This window comes from Paramisgurnus dabryanus, chromosome 11, assembly GCF_030506205.2.
Source record: "Paramisgurnus dabryanus chromosome 11, PD_genome_1.1, whole genome shotgun sequence".
Classification (NCBI taxonomy): domain Eukaryota; kingdom Metazoa; phylum Chordata; class Actinopteri; order Cypriniformes; family Cobitidae; genus Paramisgurnus; species Paramisgurnus dabryanus.
The window spans coordinates 24,871,443-24,883,957 of record NC_133347.1 but is presented as its reverse complement, the minus strand read 5'-3'; the positions used below and the strand labels follow the sequence as shown (position 1 = coordinate 24,883,957).

At 35.4% G+C, this 12,515-nt stretch overlaps 1 protein-coding gene across 2 annotated transcripts; it reads left to right on the top strand.

Moving 5' to 3' along the window:
• Nucleotides 1–1,326: 1,326 nt before the first annotated feature.
• Nucleotides 1,327–12,242, top strand: LOC135729730 (uncharacterized). Of its 2 annotated transcripts, none has more exons than XM_073816262.1 (3): nt 1,327–1,710; nt 2,027–2,088; nt 7,702–12,242. In XM_073816262.1, the coding sequence occupies exons 2-3, from the start codon at nt 2,034–2,036 to the stop codon at nt 8,874–8,876; spliced, it is 1,230 nt and encodes a 409-aa protein (XP_073672363.1). In that variant the 5' UTR covers nt 1,327–1,710; nt 2,027–2,033; the 3' UTR covers nt 8,877–12,242. The 2 variants fall into 2 exon arrangements, with proteins under 2 accessions (XP_073672363.1, XP_073672362.1); XM_073816261.1 differs by having other exon boundaries at nt 2,022–2,088; nt 7,702–12,241.
• Nucleotides 12,243–12,515: the final 273 nt, after the last annotated feature.

The window sequence follows — 12,515 nt, the reverse complement described above, 5'->3', positions numbered from 1 at the left end:
GGAAGTGTAAATATAATAAGAAAACTTAATTAATAAATGCATCAATTTTGCTATACAGAATTGACTTATTAGTTTTCTTACTAATATATTAGAGATATTCTGAAAATTCTTCCACAGTAATACTCACAGATGTTAAAACAACAGTTGCGAAATGTGCAAGACTTGCACTTTCATCCAGTCCCTGTGGCAATACATCCTCTGTACCTTTAATGTGTCAGAAATGCAAAATTGCAAAGTTCTCTAAATATTTTATTTGGGAAAACACTGCATTTTTCTATAGTGTTTATATTACTGGACGTAAAAAGCTAGACCTGTGTTTGGTTTGTGCTAAATCACCTGTCCTACTGATACACACTGACACCTGGTGGTAACTCCGTGCAATTGACCATTAGTCCTTTAGTACCGCAGTTTCCCAAACTGGGGTTCACGAACCCCTGGTGGTTTGTGTGGGAATTGTAGGGGGTTCGTGAGTTTAAAAAATAACCACATTTTCATTAAATCTAAAACTAAATGACAAAATAATGCTTAATAACAATGTCAAAGGCTTCAAATAATAACATGGATACACTTATACAGTATAAATAATTTGTACGCTAATTTTCCATATTTTTTACCCCTTTATTTTCCAAACTTTGCATATTGTACCTTTATACCTTCGAGTATTGATGACCGCTTTTTGCTTCGTAAAGCTTCTAATACTTTTCAAATATTTTGTTTCGAGTCCTTGATTCAGAGCGAATATTAGTTTAGGCGTTTCAAAACTCCAATGACTGCCACCACTAGGGGGTGTTGTGAACATATGAACCAGTTTGGTTTTCACTATTTCGAGTTCGTTTAAGTATGCATGTTAATAAAAATAAAAGGCGCCAATTGTGTTTAATGATCACGTGCTCTACTATGAAATTATAACAACCAAGGCCAGATGTTGTGGTTTATTGAGTTGGTAGAAAAAGTGGATAGTATTGGAAGTGTTCTGTATAATGAGTGGAATAAAATTGTGAACATTTTGAGAATTTGGAAAACAATATTGTGAGGTGTAGCCTATTTAACACCCTAAAATAACAATATTTTAGTAGCTATTTATAATTATACTGAAAACACTGTTGTTAAGATATTCGTGGTTGTTTGTAAAATGTTTTGTTTGGTCTCTTTACTTTGTGTGTGTTGTTTCGAACGCTCTGAAACAGTGAATCATTTGGCGAAGCAATTGGTTCAAATGATTCGAAGCTTCGAAAAGCTCCGTTTCTCCCATCACTGTACTTCCGGGGTGCAGTGATTGAAAGACGTCGCGTCCAATCAGCAGTAACTAATCCATTCTCACATTGTACCTAGCTTTTCCGGTTGATCTGATTTGTCGTTGTTGTTATCTCGCTCGTTATTTTGTTTTGTTGTTGTGTTTTTATTCTGACTTGCTATTTCGGACTTGTTTTTTTATCGTTGCATTTGTCGTTGTGTTTTTTTTACTCGGTATTTTGTTTTTAGATTTGGCTGTGTGGTTTTTATGGTGTGGAGTTCTCAGACTGCCTCTTAAAATTTGTATAAATGCAATGTAACGTTAGTTCCAAGATGATTTAGACGTGATGACTGCATGGTCAGTACGTTTTGATTTTAAGGCTCATAACTGTACAATAAAAGATTACTGTTGAAGACAATACCAGTCTTCAGTTAAAGAGGTTTCCATCACTGGTGTCGGTTGTTGGACGATTTAAGGTAACATACTTGATAAAGCTAAATTTATTTTGTTTTTATGTATTCTCTCTCATATTGGAAATTGTATTTTCTGTCAAAATTCTGTGTTTAAAAAAATATCATTACTACAACATTTAAATGTTTAAAGATTATTGACTATGATTATTTCTTCTTTATTTTGTTCTTTAACTATGCATCCATGAACTGTAGGATTGTTCTTAGCTATTGTAATAGCTAGTGTGCTATATGTCATCATTTAAATTATTTTCTTTTTAATGCATTTGCATAAAGTTGTTAATGTGAAAATTTACTCATTTATATATTGATTGAAGAGAAGATCAAAGATGTGTGATCCAGACCTATGCCAAATTAAACAAGAAGATACTGAGGAACAAAAAGGTCAGTGTCCATTCCTGCATTTATAATTAGGGAAGAAGTTTAACATTGCTGTAAAATTTCAGATTCATCAGATTTGAATCATAGGATAGTTGAAAAAACATGTGAAAAAGCATAACTACCTCACACTCTCAAAAATTGTACATTTTACCAAAATAAGAGTTCTTCAGCCTGTAATAGCAGAAGCCTTTTCAGTGCTATATTGAACCCTTTAAGAAGGTCCTATATTCACCTTATTCCGCCACGCCCCTTTTCAATTCTTCGCTCTTCCGCATTTTGTCAACCGACTTCCGCTGCTAATATGGCACAGTGCATTCGGTAGCTAGTTTGGTGGTTAGAAGATTGTTTGTAGTTCACTATAACTTTAGCGAAATTACAAATATCGCAACTGCTGTAAATGTTTTAAATTAGGAGCACGGAGAAAACTTCACATGACGCTCGGATAGTCTTATAATGTCCCATCAATCGTCTCGTGGTTAGACGATATGAAGCAGCCGCGGCAAGTAACCTATGGGACATATTTTATTACCTCGTCCTGTCAGAAGGAGTTGATGGAGCAGCATTATTAAAGTAATTATGCTTACCAATATTTACACAGTGATTTCGTCTTTTTTACAGCAAATGTGCACCTTAGCCAGTCCAATATCTATTTCGTTTTTATGTGGTAATGTACCATGATAGAATTCATTTGCAAACTTGCCAACACTTATTCCTTCAAATCAGGAGACTTAAATCCTTTTAAGTGGAATCTACAAAGCTCACATATGGTTTAAGAAATTCCTTACAGATAATATCTGATCAGACTGTAAAGGTTTATATAACTGCATGACAGGTAACATCTGATCACATTGTAAATGTTTAATATAACTGCACAATATCTGATCACATTGTAAAGGTTTAATATAACTGCATGACATCTGATCACATACTGTATGAAGGTTTAATGTAACTTTACAACAGGTAAAATCAGGTCACATTGTAAAGGTTTATAAAAATAACTATGGACTAAGAAACAACTAACTTTTCAGCAAGACCACCCTGCAATGAATTAAGACACAGCTTTATCAGAGTCATCAGGAGCTGATCCCAAGTGTTTATCTGGAAGCTGTTGGTGTATGTACTGGTGATGTGCTTAGCGACTGTGTAATGCATGCAATATCAACCCTGTGTAAAGCTGACAAAGATGGTTGTTTCTCAGCAGAGATATGTACATTTGTGCCAGCTCAACACATGAAGCAGAAGCATTGAAGCAGTTTCTCAGACAGGGTTTACAGGACTAGGCCTTAATTATATTAGGACATTTTAGTTTTTACAAACAAACCACATCTTGAGACAAAACAATGGCACTCATATATGTTGAGGTATGTTAGTACAAGGTGTTTTTAAATTATCATAGCTCAAAAAAGCATTTTAGCCTGGGACCAGCATAAGCCCTGTCCGGGAAATTGCAAGGTTGTTTTCCCATATCAGATGTAGGTTGCTTCAGGTTGAGTTGTGAAGTGTAGTTGTGTTCAGAGACGGATGGATCCTCCCATTGTGTTTCTGCATCACAGTTTAGGAACACGTTGATTGTATATCATCCTCACAGTTGTCCATTGCATCACTAAACATCAATGCATCTGTGAAAATAATATAACCATAAACATTTTTATGTTAGTATTTAAAAGAAACTTGCATCATGAGAATGAATATATAAATGACATCCATACTTAAACAGAACAGTGTGTGTGTGAGAGAGATGCATTAAAAAGAGACAGTAACATTATACACACAACCTCTAACTTCAGTGTTAAATAATATGTCGTTTAATAGGTCATTATCATCAATATCTGAATGAGAAATTAACTGACCTCCTAGCATCTGAAATTTTCTGTAACTTGTATGAAACACGTGAGCTACTGTAAGAATGTAATGTACTATAATATTATAATATTGTCTTATCTTAAATATAAAAATATAGGTGGGCAATGAAAATCATTCAAAATAATTGCATTTTATAAACTAACGTTACTGATCTTAAGTTTATTCGTAGAACGGACATCACAAATCTAACGTTAGGTGAAAGAGCACATTTAGCTAAGATAGCTTACCTGAAACTGACCACCTTTTCAACACCCGGCGTGGTTTAAAGTTACCGGAACATCGTAGTCGAACCATTACTTGGGATTAGGGTGTTCCTCAGTCGGCTCCCCGTCCGTTAAAATTGGTAAGAAACAAAAATAAAAGCGCTTGAGTGAGCTTTTTAAGTTTAACGCGTCGCCTTCAGCCACTGCCTCAGTTGCTCATCATATGCAGCCGGAAGTACGTTGACAAAATGAGCGCAATGGCGCCGCCCTTGTTGTCGTGGAAAATAAGGTGAATAGACCCTTGCCTTGAAAAGGGGTATGTAGGTGACATCACATAAATCATTTTTCATTTTATTATACAATGTTATACAATAATAAATATGTGTATTAAAATCACATTACCACAAGTAAAAAATGTAGGGGTGAGCAGGACACAAACTAAAGCCCGGTGCACACTGTGAGATTTCAGCCACGGTTTGGCTGTCTGGGACAAGTTTTGAAATTTGAAAGATTCCTGAAATCCTAGGCTAAAATCTGCTGGCTTTGCATGACAGATGCAATCAAAATTATCCTCTGACAAAATTCTGCCAGGGTCAGAAATTTTGAGACACAGTCCGGCTTTGTGACATCTCCCTACAACAACCGGCAGATCAAGAACCAATAGAAGCACAGAACCCGATGACGCAATTAGTGCTACAACAACAAATCAACGCAGACAAATGTTGAAAAGAGCCAGGTGGACATAAGCTCTGGAAATACAAATGCCAGGTACTCGTCTCCTTCGGGTTTTTTTGTTTTTTTTTTGTTTTTATGCTCGAGACAAATCATGATTAAAATGAAAGCTAGATTTTGTTTCGGTTTGCTAGCCTTCGCTTCAGCGTTTGTTCGCCCAGCCATCGCCAATCAATGACGTAAAACGACTAGATATTAAACAAAGAGTGTTTTGGAGGCATAAAAAGTACATTTCTTCAACTTAAATTATTTTTCTGAGTTGGGCGTGTAAGTCACCAAATCCAACCTTATATTATTTTAATCACTTTTTTGTTACCTAAAACATAACACCATTTTGAAACAAGTCAGCAGCAACTCATAGTAACTGATAGCTGGGATTGAAAAAATTTTTACACAGCGGGGTTAGTTGTAACACAGTGTTAAAATGAAGCCTCAGGTATACAATGATAATGAAATAAAACCAATGGAAAACTTTTCATCAAAATGATAACTGTTAATACAATAGCAGGGGAAAATGATATTCAAATTCAATTCAAATTCCAATTCATGAATTGAATGGAGGCCAATTCTGAAATTCTGAATTGTGCACAAGCCTGGTGGATATCTATCTATCATAGGAAGAGATATAAACAATATCCACCTTTAGTATATAGACACAAGTTATTGAATTATTTGTGTTTAAATTTTCTAGCAGGTGTTAAAACAAACCCTCTGTTTGTTACAACATACCCCACCTATGGTTGTAACCTTTTTTCACTCCTGTCACTTTCGGTGTAATTGTATAATAACGGTAGGTCCCACAAACAAACTTTTAGGTCTTCATTCGTAGCAGAGATGTGTGTGTTGACTGTCTAAAAAATGATTAATCTAACTTAAAAAAAAATTATGATATTATGCAATTTTAACAAATCATCACTCAAATGAGATATGGATGTTAAGTAACTGTTTCAAAATTACACTTTCAATAAAATATGGCAAAGACAATCATTGTAAATGGACATCAATTACAAGAAGTCATTAATATCATTACATATGCCACATCGAAACCTTATGCAAATTACAACAAATACTGAATATTGGCACATTGTTTATACAGTAAGAATACAATATGACATTAAATTCTAATTTATTTCTCTAGTACCTTTAACAATTTTGCATTTATGCAGTGCAGCTTTACAAAAAATAAATTTTTGCACAACCAGTAGTAAGAGAAAGCATAGAATAAGAATTAATGACAAAAAATTGAAGGATGTTTATTTTACATACTTACAGTTAAAATACGTCAAAATAATTATATGCATATTGTCTGCCAGATCATTGTGCATACTCCATTCACTGTTTTTTGTTGTGCGGCAATGATGTTGAGCATTTGGTCAGAAGAGTTGGGTCTGCCATTGTTATATTGATCTCGAGATACAGGCTGTGATTGCCACAGATTCACATCAAATAATTTGGTGTACTGTACAAGGTTGAGCATCAGGGAACCAGAGTTTGGTCTGTTGGTCGTAGATAAAAGGATAAGACATGGAGACAAAACAAGTTAATATTAGTCTACAGTTTGCATACGTACAGTGAGCAAAACATGATTTGATAGAAGTTTAAGTATGATTCTGGTCAAGCTTCATGTTTTGTCAATGGGTGAATGTTTGGTGAAAGATTTATTTATAAATTTCTATGATGTCACCCGTAAATGTGTCACTAAATTCACACAAACCACTGTTATCAAGCCAATGGCCGACTTGCATTTATCCAACTTTTGAGAGGTTCACTCATGATACACCTGGGTGATTCTCACGAAAACTTGGTTTTAAAAATGTCAAGCATGAAAATTGCTTAAATTTACTTTTTTTCCCACCAGACATTGAAAAACAAAGTCTGGAGTAAATGGTAACATTAATTTAAACACTGTTACTTATCATTTAACACTTTTTGTAACATAATTTAAAAAATTAGTCCTAAAAAATCTCATTACTGCAACAGTCAGAAAACATCAACACTGACATATTTTCAAAATGACATGACAAACCTGAAAGAACATAATTTGGAGATTCTACACATGCATTTAAAATCAAAGTATTATGCTTCTATTAATTAAATTAACATTTAATAAGCATCTGTTGGGGTAATGATAATCAAAATGTCGTGTAAGCATTCTGACAAGACAATATTTCAAATTAACTGTAAAAAAAATGATCTTACCTGGTAGCCATCTTGAAGTAACTGGTCCATGTGCTTGGTCACTCAAAATCAAACTTTATTAAAATTCTGTATGTGTGCTTAAACTGTTCTCAAAAAGTGTTGCGGAGGATGAGAACATCAGGCATGGACACATCATTTTCCAAATTTTTCTTCATTATTATTATACATGAATATTCAGTAAATATTTTTTCTGTCATCTAAAGTAGTCTAGAAAAACTTCCATTTATTTTTTTTCTAAATATTTTTGTGTTAATTTGATTAAATTACAACCTAACGCATGTTCAAACACAGCCAGACACATTGCGGTAATGAGAATTTCAGCAGAAAATGAGATAAAATTGACAAATTATAAATTCTTATGTTGAAATCACACATTGTGCAAGGTAGAACACAGTATTGTGTTAATTCTGATGCTTTTTAATATTACTATACATTTTACACATTTTATAGCTAAAATCATTAGTGCCGCGGTGTTCGTGAGAATCACCCACCTACAACAGATAGACAAAACAGCAATGAATAATGCTTTTAAATGTATTTATCTACAAGTTTATGATTTTATAGTCTTAACATGAGAATGGAAAAAAAATTAATGACAAATATCTTTTTTCCATTTTAGACTTGTTGGACGTGAAAGTTGAAGGTGATGAATTGAATGAAGATGAGGAGAAACATTACTATCAGCCATCTCAAATTTTCCTAAATGGAGAAACATCCAGTAGCTTGCAGATCAAAAATACTTTCTTTCCAAAAAGAAAGCAAAATACAGAAGCCGGGAAATCTTTCACCTGCCCTCACTGTGAGAAGACTTTCAAACATAAAAGAAATTTTGAGGAACACGTCAGAGTTCACACTGGAGAGCGTCCATACTCATGTCTTCAGTGTGCAAAGAGTTTCAGACAGATGTCAGAGCTCAATGTGCACATGAGAATTCACTCTGGCGAGCGGCCATATGCATGTATGCAGTGTGGAAAGAGTTTCAGACAGACATCAGAACTGAATGTGCACATGAAAATTCACTCCGGTGAGCGTCCATACACATGTCCTCAGTGTGGAAAAAGTTTCACATATAAGCAAAGTCTTGAAGTGCACATAAGAACGCACACTGGAGAGCGTCCGTACCCATGTCCTCAGTGTGGAAAGAGTTTCATAAAGAAATCAGAGCTAAATGTGCACATGAGAGTTCACACTGGAGAGCGTCCATACACATGTCTACAGTGTGAAAAGAGATTTACACAGAAATCAAATCTTGATGTGCACATGAGAATTCACACTGGAAAGAGTCCATACACATGTGATCAGTGTGGAAAAAGTTTCACATGGAAAAAATGTCTTGAAGTGCACACAAGAACGCACACTGGAGAGCGTCCATACACGTGCCCACAGTGTGCAAAGAGTTTCATACAGAAATCAGAGCTTAATGTACACATGAGAATTCACTCTGGTGAGCGGCCATACACATGTCTACAGTGTGAAAAACGTTTTACATGGAAACAAAGTCTTGAAGTACACATAAGAACGCACACTGGAGAGCGTCCATACACGTGTAATCAGTGTGCAAAGAGTTTCATACAGAAATCACTGCTTAATGTGCACATGAGAGTTCACACTGGAGAGCGTCCATACACATGTCTGCAGTGTGAAAAGAGTTTCACACAGAAATCAAATCTTGATGTGCACATGAGAATTCACACTGGAAAGAGTTCATACACATGTGATCAGTGTGGAAAGAGTTTCGTACAAAAATCAGAGCTTAATGTGCACATGGGAATTCACACTGGAGAGAGTCCATAACTATGTCCTCATAATGGAACAGAAATCGACACTTGATGATCACTTTTGGGAAGCATCAATATACCTGTGATCAATGTGAAAACGGAAATTGACAATGGAAGGCCATGTAAGATTTTACTCTGGGGAGCGTCAGTACAATATCCTCTGTTTGGAAAGAGTTTTACACAGGTTAAAATCTTTAAATCCACATGAAATTTAACAATGGGAGGAGAGATACTGCAAAAATTACAGTAACTTCCAGCAGTTTGCTTGTCAAATACTGCTTTAAGAAATTACAGTAAAATACTGTTTTAATGTCTCTAGTGCAATTTAGCTTGTTGTTAATGTATATACTGTACTGTACATTCGATACTGTTAAATGTAGGGCCTTTTTTGGTCTTTCCTCCAGTAATGTAACACGAAACACTAAATATATACCATTGCACTGTATAAATTACCTGTAATTTGTTGTTCATATTTATTTACTGTGAAACAGTATGTACAAGTTGCATAATTACTGCCTTTCATAAAAACACTGTTTTAAAAGTGAGAAGAAAACTAACATTAAAATAACAAAGTGCTCAAGGAAACACTACTTACCATAATGCTGACGTAAAATGATACCTGCCTTTTTAACAAAACATCAAGGAGTGCGTTTACATCTTACGCCGATTATGCTTAATAAACTGATAACACGTGGGGTCATGTAACACGTAAAACTGTTTTCTTTAATCGGGGAAAGCCCATAAACGGCGTAAGCAAAAACCGATCGGCACAGGTAGTTTTTTGCTCATTACGTCGTTTTCGCGTGGCATGTAAACACCTTAACCGGCTTTCTCACGGTTTTGTCCATGTGCGCATGTCTCCGCGTATGAAAGATAAACGTCACACGCGGAAGTAAGCGCAAGGTAACGCATAAAAGTCTCCGCTCGACTAAAGCAGTTGGCAGAGAAACTGTGAAAATAGAAGCTTATGTTACATTTACAGGTTCTGCAGACACGAGGAGAGATACAACAATATAGCTTAACTCTTTCACCGCCAGCGTTTTTAAAAAAAGTTGCCAGCCAGCGCCAGCGTTTTTCATGATTTTCACCAAAGTTTAATGCCTTCCAGAAAATGTTCTTCTTTAAATATATAAACATACAATATACCAAATGAAAGAACAGACCCTCTGCTTTCAAACAAAAAAAACCGTTTCATCCTACCTTTAGTGGTTCTTTTGCAATCAGCTTTTGAATATGGGTAGGTTTTTGCAAAAACACCATATTTTGAGCAAAAAGCAGAGATAATTCCATTTTTGTGATGGACTTTTCATAGAGATCCGATTCAGAGCGATCTTTAAAACAGACACGGACATGCAGCCGCTTGCCATAGGGCAATACTTCCGGGTTTAAAAAGTTGCGGAAGGGCGCCACCTGGTGGATAATAGCGGTATTGCGGAAGGACGGAATATCTCGTCATTGGCGGGGAAGCGTTTTCTCTTAATTGACGAGATATCTCGTCAATGGCGGGGAAAGAGTTAAGACAGATATGCCGTCGGCTTTTTGATCGACAATTATGTACTATAGGTGGTGACGTCACTGCCTGCGAGAAAACTGATAATTCTCCAAGTCCCATGTAAACGCATTTGTCTGCATAGCCGGCTTATTGATTTGTATGTAAACGCATGAAAACAGTTTTCTATAATAAGCAGATTTTTAATAGTTATCCGCTTATTCTGTGCATGTAAACGCACTCAATATCATTCCTAGTATGAGCTTTTGCACACATATGAAATAAAGGCAAACTGGTTTGTAACAAGTTAAGATGGTAATGGTATTCCTTCAACTACTACAAGCAGGGGTTAAATTGTGATTTGTTATGTGGGGTGGGTTACCAGACAGGTCTTATCCTTGGACTAGCCTTAAGCCTTGTCTGTAAAACCAGAGGCATATATCATTACAAAGGCGAAAGTGTTTAGGTTTGATATCCGAGGACTGTTTTATAAAATATGATATATGGTCTAGGAAAATTAATACTATATTTTATGGGATGACTGCATATAAGCATATATCTCAATTTGTACAGGATTTTTGCCACTTTATGCACGAGTGGGAACGCAGAGCTAACAATGTGGTTCCAAATATAGCCAATGGTGTGGTGGGCTCCCGACATGTGGTAGCTAGGCTACTTTCCATGACCCGAGTTTGATTCCCGGCCTATGTTTCCGGCTCGTGGTATTTGCCGATCCCATACCCCCTCATCTCCCTGTAGCCTAATTTTCTGGCCTCTCCTCATTTAATAAAATGGCAAAAAAAAGTATATATCCAAAAATACCTCAACATCATATATTTTATTTAGATAAGATTGGTTAATTATATATTTGATAAAATACAATTACTTTAATACAACAAAGAAGACTAAAACAGATATTTATTGAAAATAAAAAAAACATTTTATTAACAGGTTTTAGGTTAACAGATCTTGGTGTATGTCCAGAAATAGGGTTGTAAGTCATTAATAATGAACCCTGAACTCTTTATTTTTCCATTAACACTATAATTTTAACTCTGCTAAATTTACTAAAGACTTCAATCAACACTACAGTGTATTTAATATTTATGATACATTTCTATTGGTAAAATTACACTTTTTACATATTTAAAAATAAATCAGGATTCAGTTTAATGTATTTTTAATACTTCTTGCAATTAAATTATTAAATCCATTCCATTCTTTACAAAATGAAGTTTATTTAACTAAGTTCGGGAGGAGCATGGTCATGTGATCCTACCAATCATTGCAAAAGAGGTGCCTATAAATAGCAGTCCCTCACCTCTGTCCCATGACAGATTTTTTGCAGCATCCCTCCTCCACTCCATCACCTCACTCTCATCTAGATTAATTTATCACAGTTAAAGAGATGGGTGTACTCTGGATTCGGGCTAAAATTCCGAACTCGGAGCCCTCTCCACGGACAGGACGCCAAATATGCTTTATCTCATTCCCTGTCGTTTACGTGTTATTACGAACTCATGAACTATGTTTAAAAGTAATGCACTGTAGGCAAGACAGCAGGAGTTTAACCGCAGAAATATTTTTGTTGTACCACAAGGCTGTGGAATGCTTTTATTCTGAATGTCCTAAGGGTAGGCATTGTTTTACAGTAAACACACACCTAGTTCTAGGTCTGTCAATTTCAATTTTACAGTTCCATTTCACTACACCAAGTTAAACTGAAAGAAAGGATTTATTTAATTTCAACAAACGTGTGGTAGTGGTAGCGAAGGAAACAAATTGAAAAGAATGAATAAAATGTTTAAAAAGAGAAGAAAATGAAAAAGTAAACAAGCACAGATTTTTTTGTGAAGATGTAAAATGACGTGTGTGCCAGGGTTTGCCACGGGTGTGCCAGGGTTTGTCAGTGCCACCCACTAATCTAAAAATGGATCCAGAATAATTTTTTATAGTCTCAATAAAAATGTTTACTAAACTTGGGCTGTTGTTGTTTACTTTATATATATATCAACCCTTTTATGTGCAAGTTAAAAATATTTTAACAGACCCCTTGTGTCCATAGCGACGTAATGATTGTCACGTGACACACCGCAGCCACAATAACAGATGTATGCTATTCGTTTTTTTCTTCCTTTATTAATACATGTCATACAAACAAAATAT

Bases quoted from the DNA above. Each gene is read 5' to 3' on its own strand.
- LOC135729730 (XM_073816262.1), top strand. From the start codon at position 2,034: ATGTGTGATCCAGACCTATGCCAAATTAAACAAGAAGATACTGAGGAA. The intron at 2,089-7,701 runs GTCAGTGTCCAT...TTTCCATTTTAG, and splicing joins AGATACTGAGGAACAAAAAG to ACTTGTTGGACGTGAAAGTT.